This window comes from Trachurus japonicus, chromosome 22 (genome assembly GCF_045865225.1).
Source record: "Trachurus japonicus isolate A0001 chromosome 22, Traja_1.0".
In the NCBI taxonomy this organism is placed as follows: Eukaryota; Metazoa; Chordata; class Actinopteri; order Carangiformes; family Carangidae; genus Trachurus; species Trachurus japonicus.
Window position 1 is genome coordinate 563,865 of NC_140928.1, and position 24,397 is coordinate 588,261.

General features: G+C 50.4%; 1 protein-coding gene and 2 long non-coding RNA genes across 3 annotated transcripts in view; 1 reads left to right on the top strand and 2 right to left on the bottom strand.

The window, feature by feature from the left end:
- mapkbp1 (mitogen-activated protein kinase binding protein 1) overlaps positions 1–24,133 on the top strand; it is a 67,721-nt gene extending 43,588 nt beyond the window's left edge. The window contains exons 28-32 of the mRNA XM_085768154.1: positions 16,342–16,518; positions 16,626–16,707; positions 18,465–18,841; positions 19,803–20,650; positions 23,867–24,133. Of these exons, the coding sequence (XP_085624280.1) occupies positions 16,342–16,518; positions 16,626–16,707; positions 18,465–18,841; positions 19,803–20,650; positions 23,867–24,127 (1,745 nt within the window). The 3' untranslated portion in view covers positions 24,128–24,133. The remainder of the gene's footprint in view (positions 1–16,341; positions 16,519–16,625; positions 16,708–18,464; positions 18,842–19,802; positions 20,651–23,866) is intronic.
- LOC146963150 (uncharacterized) lies at positions 231–1,352 on the bottom strand. The gene is made up of 3 exons (XR_015034767.1): positions 1,276–1,352; positions 481–536; positions 231–268 (listed from the first exon to the last, which is right to left on the bottom strand). It is a non-coding gene; the product is annotated as an uncharacterized LOC146963150 (long non-coding RNA).
- LOC146963151 (uncharacterized) lies at positions 8,073–9,194 on the bottom strand. The gene is made up of 3 exons (XR_015034768.1): positions 9,118–9,194; positions 8,323–8,378; positions 8,073–8,110 (listed from the first exon to the last, which is right to left on the bottom strand). It is a non-coding gene; the product is annotated as an uncharacterized LOC146963151 (long non-coding RNA).
- Positions 24,134–24,397: the final 264 nt, after the last annotated feature.

The window sequence follows — 24,397 nt, forward strand, 5'->3', positions numbered from 1 at the left end:
CTACCTGTCTGTCTCTACCTGTCTGTCTCTACCTGTCTGTCTCTCTGTCTGTCTCTCACCTGTCTGTCTCTCACCTGTCTGTCTCTACCTGTCTGTCTCTACCTGTCTGTCTCTACCTGTCTGTCTCTCTGTCTGTCTCTCACCTGTCTGTCTGTCTCACCTGTCTGTCTCTACCTGTCTGTCTCTACCTGTCTGTCTCTACCTGTCTGTCTCACCTGTCTGTCTCTACCTGTCTGTCTCTACCTGTCTGTCTCACCTGTCTCTCTACCTGTCTGTCTCTACCTGTCTGTCTCTACCTGTCTGTCTCTACCTGTCTGTCTCTCTACCTGTCTGTCTCTACCTGTCTGTCTCACCTGTCTGTCTCTACCTGTCTGTCTCTACCTGTCTGTCTCACCTGTCTGTCTCACCTGTCTGTCTCTACCTGTCTGTCTCTCTACCTGTCTGTCTCTACCTGTCTGTCTCTCTACCTGTCTGTCTCACCTGTCTGTCTCTACCTGTCTGTCTCTCTACCTGTCTGTCTCACCTGTCTGTCTCACCTGTCTGTCTCTCTACCTGTCTGTCTCTACCTGTCTGTCTCACCTGTCTGTCTCACCTGTCTGTCTCTACCTGTCTGTCTCTACCTGTCTGTCTACCTGTCTGTCTGTCTCTACCTGTCTGTCTCTACCTGTCTGTCTCTACCTGTCTGTCTCTACCTGTCTGTCTCTCTACCTGTCTGTCTCTACCTGTCTGTCTCACCTGTCTGTCTCACCTGTCTGTCTCTACCTGTCTGTCTCTCTACCTGTCTGTCTCTACCTGTCTGTCTCTCTACCTGTCTGTCTCACCTGTCTGTCTCTACCTGTCTGTCTCTCTACCTGTCTGTCTCACCTGTCTGTCTCACCTGTCTGTCTCTACCTGTCTGTCTCTACCTGTCTGTCTACCTGTCTGTCTGTCTCTACCTGTCTGTCTCTACCTGTCTGTCTCTACCTGTCTGTCTCTACCTGTCTGTCTCTCTGTCTGTCTCTCACCTGTCTGTCTCTCACCTGTCTGTCTCTACCTGTCTGTCTCTACCTGTCTGTCTCTCTGTCTGTCTCTCACCTGTCTGTCTGTCTCACCTGTCTGTCTCTACCTGTCTGTCTCTACCTGTCTGTCTCTCTACCTGTCTGTCTCTACCTGTCTGTCTCACCTGTCTGTCTCTACCTGTCTGTCTCTACCTGTCTGTCTACCTGTCTGTCTGTCTCTACCTGTCTGTCTCTACCTGTCTGTCTCTACCTGTCTGTCTCTCTGTCTGTCTCTCACCTGTCTGTCTCTCACCTGTCTGTCTCTACCTGTCTGTCTCTACCTGTCTGTCTCACCTGTCTGTCTCTACCTGTCTGTCTCTACCTGTCTGTCTCACCTGTCTCTCTACCTGTCTGTCTCTACCTGTCTGTCTCTACCTGTCTGTCTCTACCTGTCTGTCTCTCTGTCTGTCTCTCACCTGTCTGTCTGTCTCACCTGTCTGTCTCTACCTGTCTGTCTCTACCTGTCTGTCTCTACCTGTCTGTCTCTACCTGTCTGTCTCACCTGTCTGTCTCTACCTGTCTGTCTCTACCTGTCTGTCTCACCTGTCTGTCTCACCTGTCTGTCTCTACCTGTCTGTCTCTACCTGTCTGTCTCTCTACCTGTCTGTCTCACCTGTCTGTCTCTACCTGTCTGTCTCTCTACCTGTCTGTCTCTACCTGTCTGTCTCTCTACCTGTCTGTCTCACCTGTCTGTCTCTACCTGTCTGTCTCTCTACCTGTCTGTCTCACCTGTCTGTCTCACCTGTCTGTCTCTACCTGTCTGTCTACCTGTCTGTCTGTCTCTACCTGTCTGTCTCTACCTGTCTGTCTCTACCTGTCTGTCTCTACCTGTCTGTCTCTCTGTCTGTCTCTCACCTGTCTGTCTCTCACCTGTCTGTCTCTACCTGTCTGTCTCTACCTGTCTGTCTCTACCTGTCTGTCTCTCTGTCTGTCTCTCACCTGTCTGTCTGTCTCACCTGTCTGTCTCTACCTGTCTGTCTCTACCTGTCTGTCTCTACCTGTCTGTCTCTCTACCTGTCTGTCTCTACCTGTCTGTCTCACCTGTCTGTCTCACCTGTCTGTCTCTACCTGTCTGTCTCTACCTGTCTGTCTACCTGTCTGTCTGTCTCTACCTGTCTGTCTCTACCTGTCTGTCTCTACCTGTCTGTCTCTACCTGTCTGTCTCTCACCTGTCTGTCTCTCACCTGTCTGTCTCTACCTGTCTGTCTCTACCTGTCTGTCTCTACCTGTCTGTCTCTCTGTCTGTCTCTCACCTGTCTGTCTGTCTCACCTGTCTGTCTCTACCTGTCTGTCTCTACCTGTCTGTCTCTACCTGTCTGTCTCACCTGTCTGTCTCTACCTGTCTGTCTCTACCTGTCTGTCTCACCTGTCTGTCTCTACCTGTCTGTCTCTCTACCTGTCTGTCTCTACCTGTCTGTCTCACCTGTCTGTCTCACCTGTCTGTCTCTACCTGTCTGTCTCTCTACCTGTCTGTCTCTACCTGTCTGTCTCTCTACCTGTCTGTCTCACCTGTCTGTCTCTACCTGTCTGTCTCTCTACCTGTCTGTCTCACCTGTCTGTCTCACCTGTCTGTCTCTACCTGTCTGTCTCTACCTGTCTGTCTACCTGTCTGTCTGTCTCTACCTGTCTGTCTCTACCTGTCTGTCTCTACCTGTCTGTCTCTACCTGTCTGTCTCTCTGTCTGTCTCTCACCTGTCTGTCTCTACCTGTCTGTCTCTACCTGTCTGTCTCTACCTGTCTGTCTCTCTGTCTGTCTCTCACCTGTCTGTCTGTCTCACCTGTCTGTCTCTACCTGTCTGTCTCTACCTGTCTGTCTCTACCTGTCTGTCTCTCTACCTGTCTGTCTCTACCTGTCTGTCTCACCTGTCTGTCTCACCTGTCTGTCTCTACCTGTCTGTCTCTACCTGTCTGTCTACCTGTCTGTCTGTCTCTACCTGTCTGTCTCTACCTGTCTGTCTCTACCTGTCTGTCTCTACCTGTCTGTCTCTCTGTCTGTCTCTCACCTGTCTGTCTCTCACCTGTCTGTCTCTACCTGTCTGTCTCTACCTGTCTGTCTCTACCTGTCTGTCTCTCTGTCTGTCTCTCACCTGTCTGTCTGTCTCACCTGTCTGTCTCTACCTGTCTGTCTCTACCTGTCTGTCTCACCTGTCTGTCTCTACCTGTCTGTCTCTACCTGTCTGTCTCACCTGTCTCTCTACCTGTCTGTCTCTACCTGTCTGTCTCACCTGTCTGTCTCTACCTGTCTGTCTCTACCTGTCTGTCTCTCTGTCTGTCTCTCACCTGTCTGTCTCTCACCTGTCTGTCTCTACCTGTCTGTCTCTACCTGTCTGTCTCTACCTGTCTGTCTCTCTGTCTGTCTCTCACCTGTCTGTCTGTCTCACCTGTCTGTCTCTACCTGTCTGTCTCTACCTGTCTGTCTCTACCTGTCTGTCTCTCTACCTGTCTGTCTCTACCTGTCTGTCTCACCTGTCTGTCTCACCTGTCTGTCTCTACCTGTCTGTCTCTACCTGTCTGTCTACCTGTCTGTCTGTCTGTCTCTACCTGTCTGTCTCTACCTGTCTGTCTCTACCTGTCTGTCTCTCTGTCTGTCTCTCACCTGTCTGTCTCTCACCTGTCTGTCTCTACCTGTCTGTCTCTACCTGTCTGTCTCTACCTGTCTGTCTCTCTGTCTGTCTCTCACCTGTCTGTCTGTCTCACCTGTCTGTCTCTACCTGTCTGTCTCTACCTGTCTGTCTCTACCTGTCTGTCTCACCTGTCTGTCTCTACCTGTCTGTCTCTACCTGTCTGTCTCACCTGTCTCTCTACCTGTCTGTCTCTACCTGTCTGTCTCTACCTGTCTGTCTCTACCTGTCTGTCTCTCTGTCTGTCTCTCACCTGTCTGTCTGTCTCACCTGTCTGTCTCTACCTGTCTGTCTCTACCTGTCTGTCTCTACCTGTCTGTCTCTACCTGTCTGTCTACCTGTCTGTCTGTCTCTACCTGTCTGTCTCTACCTGTCTGTCTCTACCTGTCTGTCTCTACCTGTCTGTCTCTCTGTCTGTCTCTCACCTGTCTGTCTCTCACCTGTCTGTCTCTACCTGTCTGTCTCTACCTGTCTGTCTCTACCTGTCTGTCTCTCTGTCTGTCTCTCACCTGTCTGTCTGTCTCACCTGTCTGTCTCTACCTGTCTGTCTCTACCTGTCTGTCTCTACCTGTCTGTCTCACCTGTCTGTCTCTACCTGTCTGTCTCTACCTGTCTGTCTCACCTGTCTGTCTCTACCTGTCTGTCTCTCTACCTGTCTGTCTCTACCTGTCTGTCTCACCTGTCTGTCTCACCTGTCTGTCTCTACCTGTCTGTCTCTCTACCTGTCTGTCTCTACCTGTCTGTCTCTCTACCTGTCTGTCTCACCTGTCTGTCTCTACCTGTCTGTCTCTCTACCTGTCTGTCTCACCTGTCTGTCTCACCTGTCTGTCTCTACCTGTCTGTCTCTACCTGTCTGTCTACCTGTCTGTCTGTCTCTACCTGTCTGTCTCTACCTGTCTGTCTCTACCTGTCTGTCTCTACCTGTCTGTCTCTACCTGTCTGTCTCTACCTGTCTGTCTCTCTGTCTGTCTCTCACCTGTCTGTCTCTACCTGTCTGTCTCTACCTGTCTGTCTCTACCTGTCTGTCTCTCTGTCTGTCTCTCACCTGTCTGTCTGTCTCACCTGTCTGTCTCTACCTGTCTGTCTCTACCTGTCTGTCTCTACCTGTCTGTCTCTCTACCTGTCTGTCTCTACCTGTCTGTCTCACCTGTCTGTCTCACCTGTCTGTCTCTACCTGTCTGTCTCTACCTGTCTGTCTACCTGTCTGTCTGTCTCTACCTGTCTGTCTCTACCTGTCTGTCTCTACCTGTCTGTCTCTACCTGTCTGTCTCTCTGTCTGTCTCTCACCTGTCTGTCTCTCACCTGTCTGTCTCTACCTGTCTGTCTCTACCTGTCTGTCTCTCACCTGTCTGTCTCTCACCTGTCTGTCTCTACCTGTCTGTCTCTACCTGTCTGTCTCTACCTGTCTGTCTCTCTGTCTGTCTCTCACCTGTCTGTCTGTCTCACCTGTCTGTCTCTACCTGTCTGTCTCTACCTGTCTGTCTCACCTGTCTGTCTCTACCTGTCTGTCTCTACCTGTCTGTCTCACCTGTCTCTCTACCTGTCTGTCTCTACCTGTCTGTCTCTACCTGTCTGTCTCTACCTGTCTGTCTCTCTACCTGTCTGTCTCTACCTGTCTGTCTCACCTGTCTGTCTCTACCTGTCTGTCTCTACCTGTCTGTCTCACCTGTCTGTCTCACCTGTCTGTCTCTACCTGTCTGTCTCTCTACCTGTCTGTCTCTACCTGTCTGTCTCTCTACCTGTCTGTCTCACCTGTCTGTCTCTACCTGTCTGTCTCTCTACCTGTCTGTCTCACCTGTCTGTCTCACCTGTCTGTCTCTACCTGTCTGTCTACCTGTCTGTCTGTCTCTACCTGTCTGTCTCTACCTGTCTGTCTCTACCTGTCTGTCTCTACCTGTCTGTCTCTCTGTCTGTCTCTCACCTGTCTGTCTCTCACCTGTCTGTCTCTACCTGTCTGTCTCTACCTGTCTGTCTCTACCTGTCTGTCTCTCTGTCTGTCTCTCACCTGTCTGTCTGTCTCACCTGTCTGTCTCTACCTGTCTGTCTCTACCTGTCTGTCTCTACCTGTCTGTCTCTCTACCTGTCTGTCTCTACCTGTCTGTCTCACCTGTCTGTCTCACCTGTCTGTCTCTACCTGTCTGTCTCTACCTGTCTGTCTACCTGTCTGTCTGTCTCTACCTGTCTGTCTCTACCTGTCTGTCTCTACCTGTCTGTCTCTACCTGTCTGTCTCTACCTGTCTGTCTCTCTACCTGTCTGTCTCTACCTGTCTGTCTCACCTGTCTGTCTCACCTGTCTGTCTCTACCTGTCTGTCTCTCTACCTGTCTGTCTCTACCTGTCTGTCTCTCTACCTGTCTGTCTCACCTGTCTGTCTCTACCTGTCTGTCTCTCTACCTGTCTGTCTCACCTGTCTGTCTCACCTGTCTGTCTCTACCTGTCTGTCTCTACCTGTCTGTCTACCTGTCTGTCTGTCTCTACCTGTCTGTCTCTACCTGTCTGTCTCTACCTGTCTGTCTCTACCTGTCTGTCTCTACCTGTCTGTCTCTCTGTCTGTCTCTCACCTGTCTGTCTCTCACCTGTCTGTCTCTACCTGTCTGTCTCTACCTGTCTGTCTCTACCTGTCTGTCTCTCTGTCTGTCTCTCACCTGTCTGTCTGTCTCACCTGTCTGTCTCTACCTGTCTGTCTCTACCTGTCTGTCTCTACCTGTCTGTCTCTCTACCTGTCTGTCTCTACCTGTCTGTCTCACCTGTCTGTCTCACCTGTCTGTCTCTACCTGTCTGTCTCTACCTGTCTGTCTACCTGTCTGTCTGTCTCTACCTGTCTGTCTCTACCTGTCTGTCTCTACCTGTCTGTCTCTCTGTCTGTCTCTCACCTGTCTGTCTCTCACCTGTCTGTCTCTACCTGTCTGTCTCTACCTGTCTGTCTCTACCTGTCTGTCTCTCTGTCTGTCTCTCACCTGTCTGTCTGTCTCACCTGTCTGTCTCTACCTGTCTGTCTCTACCTGTCTGTCTCTACCTGTCTGTCTCACCTGTCTGTCTCTACCTGTCTGTCTCTACCTGTCTGTCTCACCTGTCTCTCTACCTGTCTGTCTCTACCTGTCTGTCTCTACCTGTCTGTCTCACCTGTCTGTCTCACCTGTCTGTCTCTACCTGTCTGTCTCTCTACCTGTCTGTCTCTACCTGTCTGTCTCTCTACCTGTCTGTCTCACCTGTCTGTCTCTACCTGTCTGTCTCTCTACCTGTCTGTCTCTACCTGTCTGTCTCTCTACCTGTCTGTCTCACCTGTCTGTCTCTACCTGTCTGTCTCTCTACCTGTCTGTCTCACCTGTCTGTCTCACCTGTCTGTCTCTACCTGTCTGTCTACCTGTCTGTCTGTCTCTACCTGTCTGTCTCTACCTGTCTGTCTCTACCTGTCTGTCTCTACCTGTCTGTCTCTCTGTCTGTCTCTCACCTGTCTGTCTCTCACCTGTCTGTCTCTACCTGTCTGTCTCTACCTGTCTGTCTCTCTGTCTGTCTCTCACCTGTCTGTCTGTCTCACCTGTCTGTCTCTACCTGTCTGTCTCTACCTGTCTGTCTCTACCTGTCTGTCTCTCTACCTGTCTGTCTCTACCTGTCTGTCTCACCTGTCTGTCTCACCTGTCTGTCTCTACCTGTCTGTCTCACCTGTCTGTCTCACCTGTCTGTCTCTACCTGTCTGTCTCTCTACCTGTCTGTCTCTACCTGTCTGTCTCTCTACCTGTCTGTCTCACCTGTCTGTCTCTACCTGTCTGTCTCTCTACCTGTCTGTCTCACCTGTCTGTCTCACCTGTCTGTCTCTACCTGTCTGTCTCTACCTGTCTGTCTACCTGTCTGTCTGTCTCTACCTGTCTGTCTCTACCTGTCTGTCTCTACCTGTCTGTCTCTACCTGTCTGTCTCTCTGTCTGTCTCTCACCTGTCTGTCTCTCACCTGTCTGTCTCTACCTGTCTGTCTCTACCTGTCTGTCTCTACCTGTCTGTCTCTCTGTCTGTCTCTCACCTGTCTGTCTGTCTCACCTGTCTGTCTCTACCTGTCTGTCTCTACCTGTCTGTCTCTACCTGTCTGTCTCTCTACCTGTCTGTCTCTACCTGTCTGTCTCACCTGTCTGTCTCACCTGTCTGTCTCTACCTGTCTGTCTCTACCTGTCTGTCTACCTGTCTGTCTGTCTCTACCTGTCTGTCTCTACCTGTCTGTCTCTACCTGTCTGTCTCTCTGTCTGTCTCTCACCTGTCTGTCTCTCACCTGTCTGTCTCTACCTGTCTGTCTCTACCTGTCTGTCTCTACCTGTCTGTCTCTCTGTCTGTCTCTCACCTGTCTGTCTGTCTCACCTGTCTGTCTCTACCTGTCTGTCTCTACCTGTCTGTCTCTACCTGTCTGTCTCACCTGTCTGTCTCTACCTGTCTGTCTCTACCTGTCTGTCTCACCTGTCTCTCTACCTGTCTGTCTCTACCTGTCTGTCTCTACCTGTCTGTCTCTACCTGTCTGTCTCTCTACCTGTCTGTCTCTACCTGTCTGTCTCACCTGTCTGTCTCTACCTGTCTGTCTCTACCTGTCTGTCTCACCTGTCTGTCTCACCTGTCTGTCTCTACCTGTCTGTCTCTCTACCTGTCTGTCTCTACCTGTCTGTCTCTCTACCTGTCTGTCTCACCTGTCTGTCTCTACCTGTCTGTCTCTCTACCTGTCTGTCTCACCTGTCTGTCTCACCTGTCTGTCTCTCTACCTGTCTGTCTCTACCTGTCTGTCTCACCTGTCTGTCTCACCTGTCTGTCTCTACCTGTCTGTCTCTACCTGTCTGTCTACCTGTCTGTCTGTCTCTACCTGTCTGTCTCTACCTGTCTGTCTCTACCTGTCTGTCTCTACCTGTCTGTCTCTCTACCTGTCTGTCTCTACCTGTCTGTCTCACCTGTCTGTCTCACCTGTCTGTCTCTACCTGTCTGTCTCTCTACCTGTCTGTCTCTACCTGTCTGTCTCTCTACCTGTCTGTCTCACCTGTCTGTCTCTACCTGTCTGTCTCTCTACCTGTCTGTCTCACCTGTCTGTCTCACCTGTCTGTCTCTACCTGTCTGTCTCTACCTGTCTGTCTACCTGTCTGTCTGTCTCTACCTGTCTGTCTCTACCTGTCTGTCTCTACCTGTCTGTCTCTACCTGTCTGTCTCTCTGTCTGTCTCTCACCTGTCTGTCTCTCACCTGTCTGTCTCTACCTGTCTGTCTCTACCTGTCTGTCTCTCTGTCTGTCTCTCACCTGTCTGTCTGTCTCACCTGTCTGTCTCTACCTGTCTGTCTCTACCTGTCTGTCTCTCTACCTGTCTGTCTCTACCTGTCTGTCTCACCTGTCTGTCTCTACCTGTCTGTCTCTACCTGTCTGTCTACCTGTCTGTCTGTCTCTACCTGTCTGTCTCTACCTGTCTGTCTCTACCTGTCTGTCTCTCTGTCTGTCTCTCACCTGTCTGTCTCTCACCTGTCTGTCTCTACCTGTCTGTCTCTACCTGTCTGTCTCACCTGTCTGTCTCTACCTGTCTGTCTCTACCTGTCTGTCTCACCTGTCTCTCTACCTGTCTGTCTCTACCTGTCTGTCTCTACCTGTCTGTCTCTACCTGTCTGTCTCTCTGTCTGTCTCTCACCTGTCTGTCTGTCTCTACCTGTCTGTCTCTACCTGTCTGTCTCTACCTGTCTGTCTCTACCTGTCTGTCTCTACCTGTCTGTCTCACCTGTCTGTCTCTACCTGTCTGTCTCTACCTGTCTGTCTCACCTGTCTGTCTCACCTGTCTGTCTCTACCTGTCTGTCTCTACCTGTCTGTCTCTCTACCTGTCTGTCTCACCTGTCTGTCTCTACCTGTCTGTCTCTCTACCTGTCTGTCTCTACCTGTCTGTCTCTCTACCTGTCTGTCTCACCTGTCTGTCTCTACCTGTCTGTCTCTCTACCTGTCTGTCTCACCTGTCTGTCTCACCTGTCTGTCTCTACCTGTCTGTCTACCTGTCTGTCTGTCTCTACCTGTCTGTCTCTACCTGTCTGTCTCTACCTGTCTGTCTCTACCTGTCTGTCTCTCTGTCTGTCTCTCACCTGTCTGTCTCTCACCTGTCTGTCTCTACCTGTCTGTCTCTACCTGTCTGTCTCTACCTGTCTGTCTCTCTGTCTGTCTCTCACCTGTCTGTCTGTCTCACCTGTCTGTCTCTACCTGTCTGTCTCTACCTGTCTGTCTCTACCTGTCTGTCTCTCTACCTGTCTGTCTCTACCTGTCTGTCTCACCTGTCTGTCTCACCTGTCTGTCTCTACCTGTCTGTCTCTACCTGTCTGTCTACCTGTCTGTCTGTCTCTACCTGTCTGTCTCTACCTGTCTGTCTCTACCTGTCTGTCTCTACCTGTCTGTCTCTCACCTGTCTGTCTCTCACCTGTCTGTCTCTACCTGTCTGTCTCTACCTGTCTGTCTCTACCTGTCTGTCTCTCTGTCTGTCTCTCACCTGTCTGTCTGTCTCACCTGTCTGTCTCTACCTGTCTGTCTCTACCTGTCTGTCTCTACCTGTCTGTCTCACCTGTCTGTCTCTACCTGTCTGTCTCTACCTGTCTGTCTCACCTGTCTGTCTCTACCTGTCTGTCTCTCTACCTGTCTGTCTCTACCTGTCTGTCTCACCTGTCTGTCTCACCTGTCTGTCTCTACCTGTCTGTCTCTCTACCTGTCTGTCTCTACCTGTCTGTCTCTCTACCTGTCTGTCTCACCTGTCTGTCTCTACCTGTCTGTCTCTCTACCTGTCTGTCTCACCTGTCTGTCTCACCTGTCTGTCTCTACCTGTCTGTCTCTACCTGTCTGTCTACCTGTCTGTCTGTCTCTACCTGTCTGTCTCTACCTGTCTGTCTCTACCTGTCTGTCTCTACCTGTCTGTCTCTCTGTCTGTCTCTCACCTGTCTGTCTCTACCTGTCTGTCTCTACCTGTCTGTCTCTACCTGTCTGTCTCTCTGTCTGTCTCTCACCTGTCTGTCTGTCTCACCTGTCTGTCTCTACCTGTCTGTCTCTACCTGTCTGTCTCTACCTGTCTGTCTCTCTACCTGTCTGTCTCTACCTGTCTGTCTCACCTGTCTGTCTCACCTGTCTGTCTCTACCTGTCTGTCTCTACCTGTCTGTCTACCTGTCTGTCTGTCTCTACCTGTCTGTCTCTACCTGTCTGTCTCTACCTGTCTGTCTCTACCTGTCTGTCTCTCTGTCTGTCTCTCACCTGTCTGTCTCTCACCTGTCTGTCTCTACCTGTCTGTCTCTACCTGTCTGTCTCTACCTGTCTGTCTCTCTGTCTGTCTCTCACCTGTCTGTCTGTCTCACCTGTCTGTCTCTACCTGTCTGTCTCTACCTGTCTGTCTCACCTGTCTGTCTCTACCTGTCTGTCTCTACCTGTCTGTCTCACCTGTCTCTCTACCTGTCTGTCTCTACCTGTCTGTCTCACCTGTCTGTCTCTACCTGTCTGTCTCTACCTGTCTGTCTCTCTGTCTGTCTCTCACCTGTCTGTCTCTCACCTGTCTGTCTCTACCTGTCTGTCTCTACCTGTCTGTCTCTACCTGTCTGTCTCTCTGTCTGTCTCTCACCTGTCTGTCTGTCTCACCTGTCTGTCTCTACCTGTCTGTCTCTACCTGTCTGTCTCTACCTGTCTGTCTCTCTACCTGTCTGTCTCTACCTGTCTGTCTCACCTGTCTGTCTCACCTGTCTGTCTCTACCTGTCTGTCTCTACCTGTCTGTCTACCTGTCTGTCTGTCTCTACCTGTCTGTCTCTACCTGTCTGTCTCTACCTGTCTGTCTCTCTGTCTGTCTCTCACCTGTCTGTCTCTCACCTGTCTGTCTCTACCTGTCTGTCTCTACCTGTCTGTCTCTACCTGTCTGTCTCTCTGTCTGTCTCTCACCTGTCTGTCTGTCTCACCTGTCTGTCTCTACCTGTCTGTCTCTACCTGTCTGTCTCTACCTGTCTGTCTCACCTGTCTGTCTCTACCTGTCTGTCTCTACCTGTCTGTCTCACCTGTCTCTCTACCTGTCTGTCTCTACCTGTCTGTCTCTACCTGTCTGTCTCTACCTGTCTGTCTCTCTGTCTGTCTCTCACCTGTCTGTCTGTCTCACCTGTCTGTCTCTACCTGTCTGTCTCTACCTGTCTGTCTCTACCTGTCTGTCTCTACCTGTCTGTCTACCTGTCTGTCTGTCTCTACCTGTCTGTCTCTACCTGTCTGTCTCTACCTGTCTGTCTCTACCTGTCTGTCTCTCTGTCTGTCTCTCACCTGTCTGTCTCTCACCTGTCTGTCTCTACCTGTCTGTCTCTACCTGTCTGTCTCTACCTGTCTGTCTCTCTGTCTGTCTCTCACCTGTCTGTCTGTCTCACCTGTCTGTCTCTACCTGTCTGTCTCTACCTGTCTGTCTCTACCTGTCTGTCTCACCTGTCTGTCTCTACCTGTCTGTCTCTACCTGTCTGTCTCACCTGTCTGTCTCTACCTGTCTGTCTCTCTACCTGTCTGTCTCTACCTGTCTGTCTCACCTGTCTGTCTCACCTGTCTGTCTCTACCTGTCTGTCTCTCTACCTGTCTGTCTCTACCTGTCTGTCTCTCTACCTGTCTGTCTCACCTGTCTGTCTCTACCTGTCTGTCTCTCTACCTGTCTGTCTCACCTGTCTGTCTCACCTGTCTGTCTCTACCTGTCTGTCTCTACCTGTCTGTCTACCTGTCTGTCTGTCTCTACCTGTCTGTCTCTACCTGTCTGTCTCTACCTGTCTGTCTCTACCTGTCTGTCTCTACCTGTCTGTCTCTACCTGTCTGTCTCTCTGTCTGTCTCTCACCTGTCTGTCTCTACCTGTCTGTCTCTACCTGTCTGTCTCTACCTGTCTGTCTCTCTGTCTGTCTCTCACCTGTCTGTCTGTCTCACCTGTCTGTCTCTACCTGTCTGTCTCTACCTGTCTGTCTCTACCTGTCTGTCTCTCTACCTGTCTGTCTCTACCTGTCTGTCTCACCTGTCTGTCTCACCTGTCTGTCTCTACCTGTCTGTCTCTACCTGTCTGTCTACCTGTCTGTCTGTCTCTACCTGTCTGTCTCTACCTGTCTGTCTCTACCTGTCTGTCTCTACCTGTCTGTCTCTCTGTCTGTCTCTCACCTGTCTGTCTCTCACCTGTCTGTCTCTACCTGTCTGTCTCTACCTGTCTGTCTCTCACCTGTCTGTCTCTCACCTGTCTGTCTCTACCTGTCTGTCTCTACCTGTCTGTCTCTACCTGTCTGTCTCTCTGTCTGTCTCTCACCTGTCTGTCTGTCTCACCTGTCTGTCTCTACCTGTCTGTCTCTACCTGTCTGTCTCACCTGTCTGTCTCTACCTGTCTGTCTCTACCTGTCTGTCTCACCTGTCTCTCTACCTGTCTGTCTCTACCTGTCTGTCTCTACCTGTCTGTCTCTACCTGTCTGTCTCTCTACCTGTCTGTCTCTACCTGTCTGTCTCACCTGTCTGTCTCTACCTGTCTGTCTCTACCTGTCTGTCTCACCTGTCTGTCTCACCTGTCTGTCTCTACCTGTCTGTCTCTCTACCTGTCTGTCTCTACCTGTCTGTCTCTCTACCTGTCTGTCTCACCTGTCTGTCTCTACCTGTCTGTCTCTCTACCTGTCTGTCTCACCTGTCTGTCTCACCTGTCTGTCTCTACCTGTCTGTCTACCTGTCTGTCTGTCTCTACCTGTCTGTCTCTACCTGTCTGTCTCTACCTGTCTGTCTCTACCTGTCTGTCTCTCTGTCTGTCTCTCACCTGTCTGTCTCTCACCTGTCTGTCTCTACCTGTCTGTCTCTACCTGTCTGTCTCTACCTGTCTGTCTCTCTGTCTGTCTCTCACCTGTCTGTCTGTCTCACCTGTCTGTCTCTACCTGTCTGTCTCTACCTGTCTGTCTCTACCTGTCTGTCTCTCTACCTGTCTGTCTCTACCTGTCTGTCTCACCTGTCTGTCTCACCTGTCTGTCTCTACCTGTCTGTCTCTACCTGTCTGTCTACCTGTCTGTCTGTCTCTACCTGTCTGTCTCTACCTGTCTGTCTCTACCTGTCTGTCTCTACCTGTCTGTCTCTACCTGTCTGTCTCTCTACCTGTCTGTCTCTACCTGTCTGTCTCACCTGTCTGTCTCACCTGTCTGTCTCTACCTGTCTGTCTCTCTACCTGTCTGTCTCTACCTGTCTGTCTCTCTACCTGTCTGTCTCACCTGTCTGTCTCTACCTGTCTGTCTCTCTACCTGTCTGTCTCACCTGTCTGTCTCACCTGTCTGTCTCTACCTGTCTGTCTCTACCTGTCTGTCTACCTGTCTGTCTGTCTCTACCTGTCTGTCTCTACCTGTCTGTCTCTACCTGTCTGTCTCTACCTGTCTGTCTCTACCTGTCTGTCTCTCTGTCTGTCTCTCACCTGTCTGTCTCTCACCTGTCTGTCTCTACCTGTCTGTCTCTACCTGTCTGTCTCTACCTGTCTGTCTCTCTGTCTGTCTCTCACCTGTCTGTCTGTCTCACCTGTCTGTCTCTACCTGTCTGTCTCTACCTGTCTGTCTCTACCTGTCTGTCTCTCTACCTGTCTGTCTCTACCTGTCTGTCTCACCTGTCTGTCTCACCTGTCTGTCTCTACCTGTCTGTCTCTACCTGTCTGTCTACCTGTCTGTCTGTCTCTACCTGTCTGTCTCTACCTGTCTGTCTCTACCTGTCTGTCTCTCTGTCTGTCTCTCACCTGTCTGTCTCTCACCTGTCTGTCTCTACCTGTCTGTCTCTACCTGTCTGTCTCTACCTGTCTGTCTCTCTGTCTGTCTCTCACCTGTCTGTCTGTCTCACCTGTCTGTCTCTACCTGTCTGTCTCTACCTGTCTGTCTCTACCTGTCTGTCTCACCTGTCTGTCTCTACCTGTCTGTCTCTACCTGTCTGTCTCACCTGTCTCTCTACCTGTCTGTCTCTACCTGTCTGTCTCTACCTGTCTGTCTCACCTGTCTGTCTCACCTGTCTGTCTCTACCTGTCTGTCTCTCTACCTGTCTGTCTCTACCTGTCTGTCTCTCTACCTGTCTGTCTCACCTGTCTGTCTCTACCTGTCTGTCTCTCTACCTGTCTGTCTCTACCTGTCTGTCTCTCTACCTGTCTGTCTCACCTGTCTGTCTCTACCTGTCTGTCTCTCTACCTGTCTGTCTCACCTGTCTGTCTCACCTGTCTGTCTCTACCTGTCTGTCTACCTGTCTGTCTGTCTCTACCTGTCTGTCTCTACCTGTCTGTCTCTACCTGTCTGTCTCTACCTGTCTGTCTCTCTGTCTGTCTCTCACCTGTCTGTCTCTCACCTGTCTGTCTCTACCTGTCTGTCTCTACCTGTCTGTCTCTCTGTCTGTCTCTCACCTGTCTGTCTGTCTCACCTGTCTGTCTCTACCTGTCTGTCTCTACCTGTCTGTCTCTACCTGTCTGTCTCTCTACCTGTCTGTCTCTACCTGTCTGTCTCACCTGTCTGTCTCACCTGTCTGTCTCTACCTGTCTGTCTCTACCTGTCTGTCTACCTGTCTGTCTGTCTCTACCTGTCTGTCTCTACCTGTCTGTCTCTACCTGTCTGTCTCTACCTGTCTGTCTCTCTGTCTGTCTCTCACCTGTCTGTCTCTCACCTGTCTGTCTCTACCTGTCTGTCTCTACCTGTCTGTCTCTACCTGTCTGTCTCTCTGTCTGTCTCTCACCTGTCTGTCTGTCTCACCTGTCTGTCTCTACCTGTCTGTCTCTACCTGTCTGTCTCTACCTGTCTGTCTCACCTGTCTGTCTCTACCTGTCTGTCTCTACCTGTCTGTCTCACCTGTCTGTCTCTACCTGTCTGTCTCTCTACCTGTCTGTCTCTACCTGTCTGTCTCACCTGTCTGTCTCACCTGTCTGTCTCTACCTGTCTGTCTCTCTACCTGTCTGTCTCTACCTGTCTGTCTCTCTACCTGTCTGTCTCACCTGTCTGTCTCACCTGTCTGTCTCTACCTGTCTGTCTCTACCTGTCTGTCTACCTGTCTGTCTGTCTCTACCTGTCTGTCTCTACCTGTCTGTCTCTACCTGTCTGTCTCTACCTGTCTGTCTCTACCTGTCTGTCTCTACCTGTCTGTCTCTCTGTCTGTCTCTCACCTGTCTGTCTCTCACCTGTCTGTCTCTACCTGTCTGTCTCTACCTGTCTGTCTCTACCTGTCTGTCTCTCTGTCTGTCTCTCACCTGTCTGTCTGTCTCACCTGTCTGTCTCTACCTGTCTGTCTCTACCTGTCTGTCTCTACCTGTCTGTCTCTCTACCTGTCTGTCTCTACCTGTCTGTCTCACCTGTCTGTCTCACCTGTCTGTCTCTACCTGTCTGTCTCTACCTGTCTGTCTACCTGTCTGTCTACCTGTCTGTCTGTCTCTACCTGTCTGTCTCTACCTGTCTGTCTCTACCTGTCTGTCTCTCTGTCTGTCTCTCACCTGTCTGTCTCTACCTGTCTGTCTCTACCTGTCTGTCTCTACCTGTCTGTCTCTACCTGTCTGTCTCTCTGTCTGTCTCTCACCTGTCTGTCTCTCACCTGTCTGTCTCTACCTGTCTGTCTCTCTGTCTGTCTCTCACCTGTCTGTCTGTCTCACCTGTCTGTCTCTACCTGTCTGTCTCACCTGTCTGTCTCTACCTGTCTGTCTCACCTGTCTCTCTACCTGTCTGTCTCTACCTGTCTGTCCTCAGACTCAGAGCCCACTGAGCTCAGTGTGGAGGTGAACTCCTCTGACCTTGAGGACGAGGACGACGAGGACGGTTGCCGAGCAGCGGAGGTGGTGATGTCACAGCCGGTCCCTCAGACTCCGGACCAGGAGGCGTTCCTCAAGGAGAACTTTGTCACGCTGGCCGACCGCGCCGCCTCAGGTAACACACCTGTAACACACCTGTAACACACCTGTACTAGTCCTCTGTAGTCCACCTGTTCCACACCTGAACCTGACCTGTAGAGTCATGTGACTTGTTGTTGACAGGAAGTCCCAGCAGAGCGTCTCACAGCTCCACTGAGAGTCTCAGCATCTCGTCCAGGTTCCTGTCCCAGAATGCACCTGGAAGGTAAATCCCTCAGGCTGTATTCGAAACCACATAGGCTACTATACCACTAGTATGTACTGATTTGCCCAAAATGTAGTATGCAAACAAAAGCAAAATCTGCAGTATGCGAAAAATTCCCGGATGTCGTACTGATTCAGGAAATCTCTCCAGTATCTGACCAGTCTACATTGTGTACTGTATCCCACAATGCAATGCTCCCCTGACGTCTAACCGTAACCAAAGATGGTAGTGAAGTATCTTTGCCGTGGACTGTAACCATGTAGCTTAATAAAATAAAACTTAATGCAGACTGATCGGTTCATTGTAAAACATTTATTCGTGATCGCTTTCTCCCCCGGGATGAGGACGGAGGTTGGCCGGCCGAGCAGCTCTGCAGACCGGCTGCTGTCTCTGTGATGTCCCGGTCGCTGCAGAGCTTCACTTCTCTGAAAAACATCGGAGCAAACTTCTAACCAGCCGTCGTTTGGATAAACTGGCCGTATATTTGGGATCTAAACAGTTACTTTCTCACATGAACAAATATTAAAACTTAATAAAGTTACATAATAACAGCGCTAGAGCGGGAAATAAAACAGCTTTTAGCCTGTTTTACAGCTACCGCTACTGGTTGCTGCTAAATGCATTCTGGGAAGCTTGTATACTGCATACTGCGGTGTGAACGGAGTCGGTCTGCTGAAGTAGCAGACTGATACTACATTCAGTATGCAGTATACAGTACATACTAATGCAGTATGTAGTATCCACCACTTTCCTGAGAATGACGCTGGGTGTCGCCATGACGATCCATTCCACCGTGACTGTATTGTTGATAGCATAGACTGGTTGATAGACATCGGCCGTGATGACTTTATTTATAATCATCATGTAATTTTAATGAGAACAATACGGACGAGGTTTTAGCTTTATGTCACATTTTCACGTCACTATATCACCGTTGTGACTACTCTGATGTTTATGAAGTCTATAAAACGAATTGTTGAACAAACATTTTAGATTAGCTGGGCTAACCGTTAGCTGTTAGCCGTTAGCCGTTAGCAGTGTCAATAAACAATAACTCAATAAACGGCCCATGAAAAAAATATTTTCTCCAGTGGATATCCTAGTTCCAACATGACTGAGCTAACTGGAGTAGTTTCATGTCGTGTCCCACAACGGGAGGGTTTTAACAGCTGACGTCCTGCTGTTAGCTTAGCTACTGCTGTTAGCTGTCAGCAGCAGCAAAGCTAACAACTACGATAACCATGACTAATTACAAAAATGTGCACACAGAAATAGTAATGTTTGTTCAATAATTTGTTTTATAGACTTAATAAACATCAGATTTAGTCAAAACGGTTTTAGCAGCCCGGAGCCCCCACATTTGGGGCCTACACCGGTGGCTAACGCTACCAGTTAGCCGCTAACGCTACCAGTTAGCCGCTCGCTAGAACTGGTGGCTAACGCTACCAGTTAGCCGCTCGTTAGGACCGGTGGCTAACGCTACCAGTTAGCCGCTAACGCTACCAGTTAGCCGCTTGCTAGAACCGGTGGCTAACGCTACCAGTTAGCCGCTCGCTAGAAAGCTACTAAAACCGACTTCCGTTGTGGTGTGACGCAATGGATCATGGGAAAATAAAGTGCTGGATACAGTAATGCAGTATGTAGTAGGCAGTACGGTAGTATGCGGTTTCGAAAACAGCCGAAGACATCTGATGAGTCTGGACCGGACTCTAGTCCTGGTCCTGGTCCTGACCGTCTGTCTCTCTGTCTGTGGTCAGTCGGGCCGTGTTGCCCCTCCCGTCCCGCGCTGGGGGAGGGGGGGAGGTGAAGACCCGTCCTCTGGTCTCTGAGGTCCGACCCCTGATGGACCAGAACCTGAACCAGGACCGGGACCGGGACCGCAGGGTGTCGTGGAACCCAGACCAGACCCGGGACCAGGTCCAGAACCAGATCCAGAACCAGATGCTGTACCTGAACAGACCGGACCAGGACCAGGACCAGGACCAGACCCGGCCCCCCCACGCCATGGGGATCTTCTTCTCCCCCCTGAAGAAGAAGCTGCAGGAGTCCAGAAGGAGCCGGGCCGTGCCCCCCCACCTGAACCCCGGGGGCCTCAGGAAGTCCCAGTCAGTGCACAGTCTGCTGACCGACACAGGTAACACGGCTATACAGCATTAAAGGGATAGTATCATTTTTTTAAAGTGGGGTTGTATGATCTCCAAATAGCCCTTAAGTACTTTAATTGCAGTAGAAGACTCTCTGCACTCCTCCCGTTAGCAACGCCAGCCCATAATAGCCCTGCCCAGAGATTTACAACATACAGTGTTGTGAACAGACCCAAAGAAACGGCCTATTTTCACGGCCTAAAAGAGGTTTTACCTGAAAAATAATACACAGTTCCATTGTTCACTATAATATAATTTTTTCCAGCCCTTCAAAGTGCAGGAAAAACACAGTTTTTATTTGGACCTAACCAACTCACGTATCCCTCCGCCCAGGGTTAGCGCCCGCCGATCAGCAGTTGGTTAGGTCTGGCCTTTTCACTTTCAGCCAGCGACACTGAGAAGATAAACATCAGTCTAACTCAATCCATCCGGCTTATTTCCAAGATGGAGAATTGTAAATGAGACATTGATGTTGAAATATGGCTAGAACTTTGGGAATTATTTTTGCCACTTCCCTCCAGGAAATCTGGATGGGGGGGTTTTATTCTTTTATTCTGCAAGCATGTTTAGTTTGTTGTAATAAAGTAGTAGTAGTAGTTTGTCCCCGTAGGGAAATTGAGTTGCAGCAGATCACACTCTTGACATTTCATCTAAAAAAACAACAACACAGATAAAAAACAGCACAGTACAACTTTCACACATAGATTAACACTCATCATTAACACTCATCATCAGTGAGTCAGTTTTATGTTTATCTCAGCCTGAACCTGGTCAGACCAGCTGAGCAGCTACGAGCTGACCAACACTAACACTGACTATCCATTAAATCCCTTAATAATAATGGATAGTCTTAAATCTAATTCATAATGGTTTAAAAAAGTTTTTAAAGGTGAAACCTGCATGAGCGTTTCCATGGAGACTCACCTGTCTCTCCTCTCTCTCTCTCCTCAGGTGACCCCCCCCCTCGCTCCCTCCAGGTGCTCGCCGCCCCCCAGCGCCCCACCACCCTCCCCTCGTCCCCTCGCCGCCCCCCCTCCTCCTCCACGGTGCTGCCCCCCCCGAGGCCGAGCCCCGCCTCCCCGCGCTCGCCGCAGCAGGACACGCCCCCTCCCCCCCCCACCGCCACCACCACCGCCGCCACGGCAACGGGCAGGAAGTCGTCGACGCCGTCCGCGGCCCCGTCGCCGCGCTCCTACATGAGCCCGACGGCCAGCTCCATGGCCAAGATGTCCCGCTCCGTCTCCGTGGGCGACGGCCTCAACGTCGACCCGGCCGAGGACGCTGCCGCCGCCGTCACCATGACGACACCGCTGCCGCCGCCGGCCGCCACCAGAGACGTGGCCCCTCCTCCTCCTCCGGTTGCCGTGGTTTCCTCCAACGCGGCCGTGGCCACGCCCCCCCACGCCGCCGTCGTCCCCGTCGTCGTGGCCGCCTCCTCGTCCTCCTCTCTGGGTAACCATGGTAACCAGCCGGCGGCGGCAGCGGCCCGCGCCCTCCAGGCTCGAGTCCCGGGCGCCGGCCGACCGCTGCCCGACAAACCGTCGCTCGCCGCGTTCTCACCAGCTTCCAAGATGGCCGCCGCCGCCTCGTCGCCGCCGCCACGGCCACCGCCCGTCTCCGTGTCCCCGCTGACCCCCCCGCCGCCGCAGGGGGAGGAGCCTCAGACGACCACGAGGGGCGGGGCCAGCGGCGACTCTCCTCTGTCGCCTGCAGACCTGCCCGTCACCGTGGAAACCTGCAGAGCTCTGACCAATGAGCTGCGGAGCTGCTTCAGGAGAGCGACGCACCTCTACAGACAGGTGAGAGAAGGGTTTCTGGGAGTTTCTCCTCAGTGGATGTGAGGGTCAGAGGTCAGAGGGTGTTGTTATGATCATAGATATCCACCTTTTTCCAAACGTCAAAAACGTTGGTTTTGCTCTTCCGGTGGAATGTTATGTTTACGTTTCCATGGTTTCAGTAGTCGCGGTAAATGCATGGATTTTTCTTTTTTTAACAGTGGATATCACACAGATTGACATCTGTGTTAAAAGCCAGCGTTAATAGATCCATGCGTTTACCGCAACTATGACAACGACTGAAAACCATGGAAACGTAAAGGTACAATTCCACCAAACCGGCAAAACCGGCTTCTTCCGGTTTTGACCATAGATGACGTTCGGAAACTTGTGGATACATAGATGCCACACAGTGGCGGCCTTAGACATCAGGGGGCCCGTTTCAATATTTCATATGAGGCCCTACCCTGTTAAACATAAAATTATTTGCCAGCTATGTTCCCATGTGTCGCTGATGCTTTAAACCCTGAAAGGACGCAGTAAACGCACTATCCATGCATCCCAGCTACGCACAACACATTAAGTGTTAAAATCACTGTCAGGGCAAGAAACCAGGACTTAGCAGAAAAAACGAGGACTGAAGTTGGTTTTCATCAAAAAGCAAAATCATTATGTACATTTTCAGACAAACTACAGGCTTTAACAATATTCTGAATTTAAATTGGCAACAAAAGTAATGAGAGCAAAGTGCTCCGCGTTATTTCAGCACCACGGACAAGGAAAGGACGAGACATGCGGACAGACAGACGTCTACAGGTGCTGATCCTGTCGGTGCTGCGGTGCTGGAGCAGCAGACAGACAGCTGTCTCCTCCGTTATTAAAATCTGTAAATAAGCTGCCAATAATATCACATTTTAGTTGTGCTCTCGCTGTGTTTTATTTCTCTGTTAAGTTAGGACGTACTCATAGATCGCCTTGGAGGCATTTTAACCTGAGGAAAAAAAGGAAAGAGGAGGAAAGTGATTGACAGACGTCAATCATCAGGTTACGCAACTGGGCGCACGTCAGGAGGAAAGCAGGAAAAACAAACACTAAGAGAAAAGGAATAATACTGGGAGAAGGAAAACGAGGGTCTATTGATAGTTTGCAGCCGTTTTCAAAGGTAATAGCCTACGTTGTTATTGATATTTCCTGCCGTATTATTAATTAGGAGCGACTAGTAGGCTACAGTCGCGGTGTGGCATGACACGCGCATCAGTGGTTGTAGAGCGGATCAGGGGTCGAGTGTGTGACTGCACGGTGGACAGAGCTGTTGGTGTGTGGTGGATGTAGGCCTGTGTGTGTGTGTGTGTATGATAAGGTGAAACCTATGAATTATTGTACTGTCTTTTACTTGGTGGCTGGCAGCTGGGGGCCCCCTGGTGGCTGGGGCCCGTTTCAATTGAAACGGTTGAAACATAGGTAAGGCCGCCTATGATGCCACATTCGGGGTCGTCAGGCAGGTCAACACGGCGGCCATCTTGGTCAGGGGTTTCTGACCATAGACATATAAACGTCTGACCAGCAGTCAGACCAGTCAGACCCTGGAGAACACATTTTACTGTATTTATGCATGTGGGTGTGTGTCTGAGTATGGAAGTGTATATTTAATATAGCCTATATACGTATATATTTTTTTTAAATGTTGTTGTATCATAAATATCTGTCTGACATTTATAAATGGTGGCAATTTTAGACGTCTGCCTCTGTTGACTAATGCAGGAAGTAGACACAGCTTCCCCTGACCAAGATGGCCGCCGCGTTGACTAGGGGTGTCATGATTTCAATGGGCTTTATGCACAGCTCTACTACTTCCTGAAATAAGCCAGCTCGTTTATTTCCTGTCTTAAATTATTGGACCAATTGATTAATCCAGGTGTGTCTGACCTCACAACAATGGTTCAGGCACACCTGGATTAATCAATTGGTCCAATAATTTAAGACAGGAAATAAACGAACTGGCTTATTTCAGGAAGTAGTGGAGCTGTGCATAAAGCCCATTGTTTATCGAAATCGATTGAAATTACGTCATGGTCTCGAGCATCGAAGTCAAAGAGAGGATTTGGGGGCATTCTTGGTAAAATTGAGGACCAAATGACTGAGAACAAGATTGTTACCTTTATATTGTAAACAAATTATTTAAATTTGACCATTAGTGCCTAATGTGATACATTATGGAAATTGCATCACTTATATGTAGCACATCTTTTGAAATAAGATTTTCTGTATAAAAGTTGATGAATAAAACCAATGATCGTAGACTAGACTAGTCTGAAAATGGAGTATAGGACGAATCGCCAACTACTTCCGGGTAGAAAACCAGCATGAGAACAATAGTGACGGACGAGAGTTTCACTATATTTATCTCATTTTTCATGTCACTATATCACCGTTTAGACTAATCTGATGTTTGTAAAGTTTATAAAACCAATGATTGGACAAACATTACTATTTATGTGTGCACATTTTGGTAATTAGTCATGGTTATCATAGATTAGCCGGGCTAACGGTTAGCTACCTGTTTAACTTTAATAACTCAGTGACTCAATAAACGCTCCATGAAAAAATATTTTCTCCAGCGGATATCTGAGTTCCAACATGACTGAGCTAACTGGAGTAGTTTCATGTGGTGTCCCACAACGGGAGGGTTTTAACAGCTGACGTCCTGCTGTTAGCTTAGCTACCGCCGTTAGCTTAGCTACCGCTGTCAGCTTAGCTACCATTAGCTTAGCTACCGCCGTTAGCTTAGCTACCGTTAGCTGTCCCTGTCAGCTGAGCCACTGATGCTTTCTAGACACTGTGATTCCCCCAAACTGAATAAATACAACACATAGCAACACAAAACACACACACAGAAATAGTAATGTTTCTTCAATCATTTCAGATTTGTCTAAACTGTGATAGGGCGTGAAAAATATGATATATAGCTAAACTCTCGTTCGTTACTATTGATCTCATTCACATTACAGCTGGTTTTCTACCCGGAAGTAGAATGTAAACAACAAGGAGGTTCGGTCTATAGGCCTCTGTGCTGTAAGAAAAAGAAAAAGAATCGAGAATCGAATCGAATCGTGGGTTTGGAGAATCGTGACACCCCTAGCGTTGACGTATCGTTCCTATGGACAGCAGAGGCGGCATCTATGTGTATATGTATATCTATGGTTATTATGGGATGTAAAGACCTGTCTCCTTCTCCTGCAGGTGAACGGCTCGTCCACCGACGACTCCGCCCCCGACCAGCGGCAGATGGCCGTCGTCCTATCAGAGGCCTTCGTGACCATGAGGGCGGAGCTGGACTCGCTGCCGCTCGGGGCGCCGAGCATGATGGGAGTGGAGGGGGGAGGGGGAGGGGGAGGGGGGCTGGAGGGGGTGGGGGGGGAGAAGACAGCTGCTCTGCTGGAGGAGTATTCACTGCTGCTGCTGCAGGCCGTTCACCGCCGGATCAACACCTCCTCATACTGACCACGCCCCCTCATACTGACCACACCCCTTTCTCCCACTGACCACGCCCACTCCTCATACTGACCACACCCCTTTCTCCAGCTGACCACGCCCACATCTCCTACTGACCACGCCCCCTTCTCCTACCGACCACGCCCCTTTATCCTGCTGACCACGCCCCTTTATCCTACTGACCACGCCCACTCCTCGGGATGACCACTCCCACTGACCACACCCCTTTGACCACGCCCACTCCTCCGGATGACCACGCCCACTTCCCTTACTGACCAC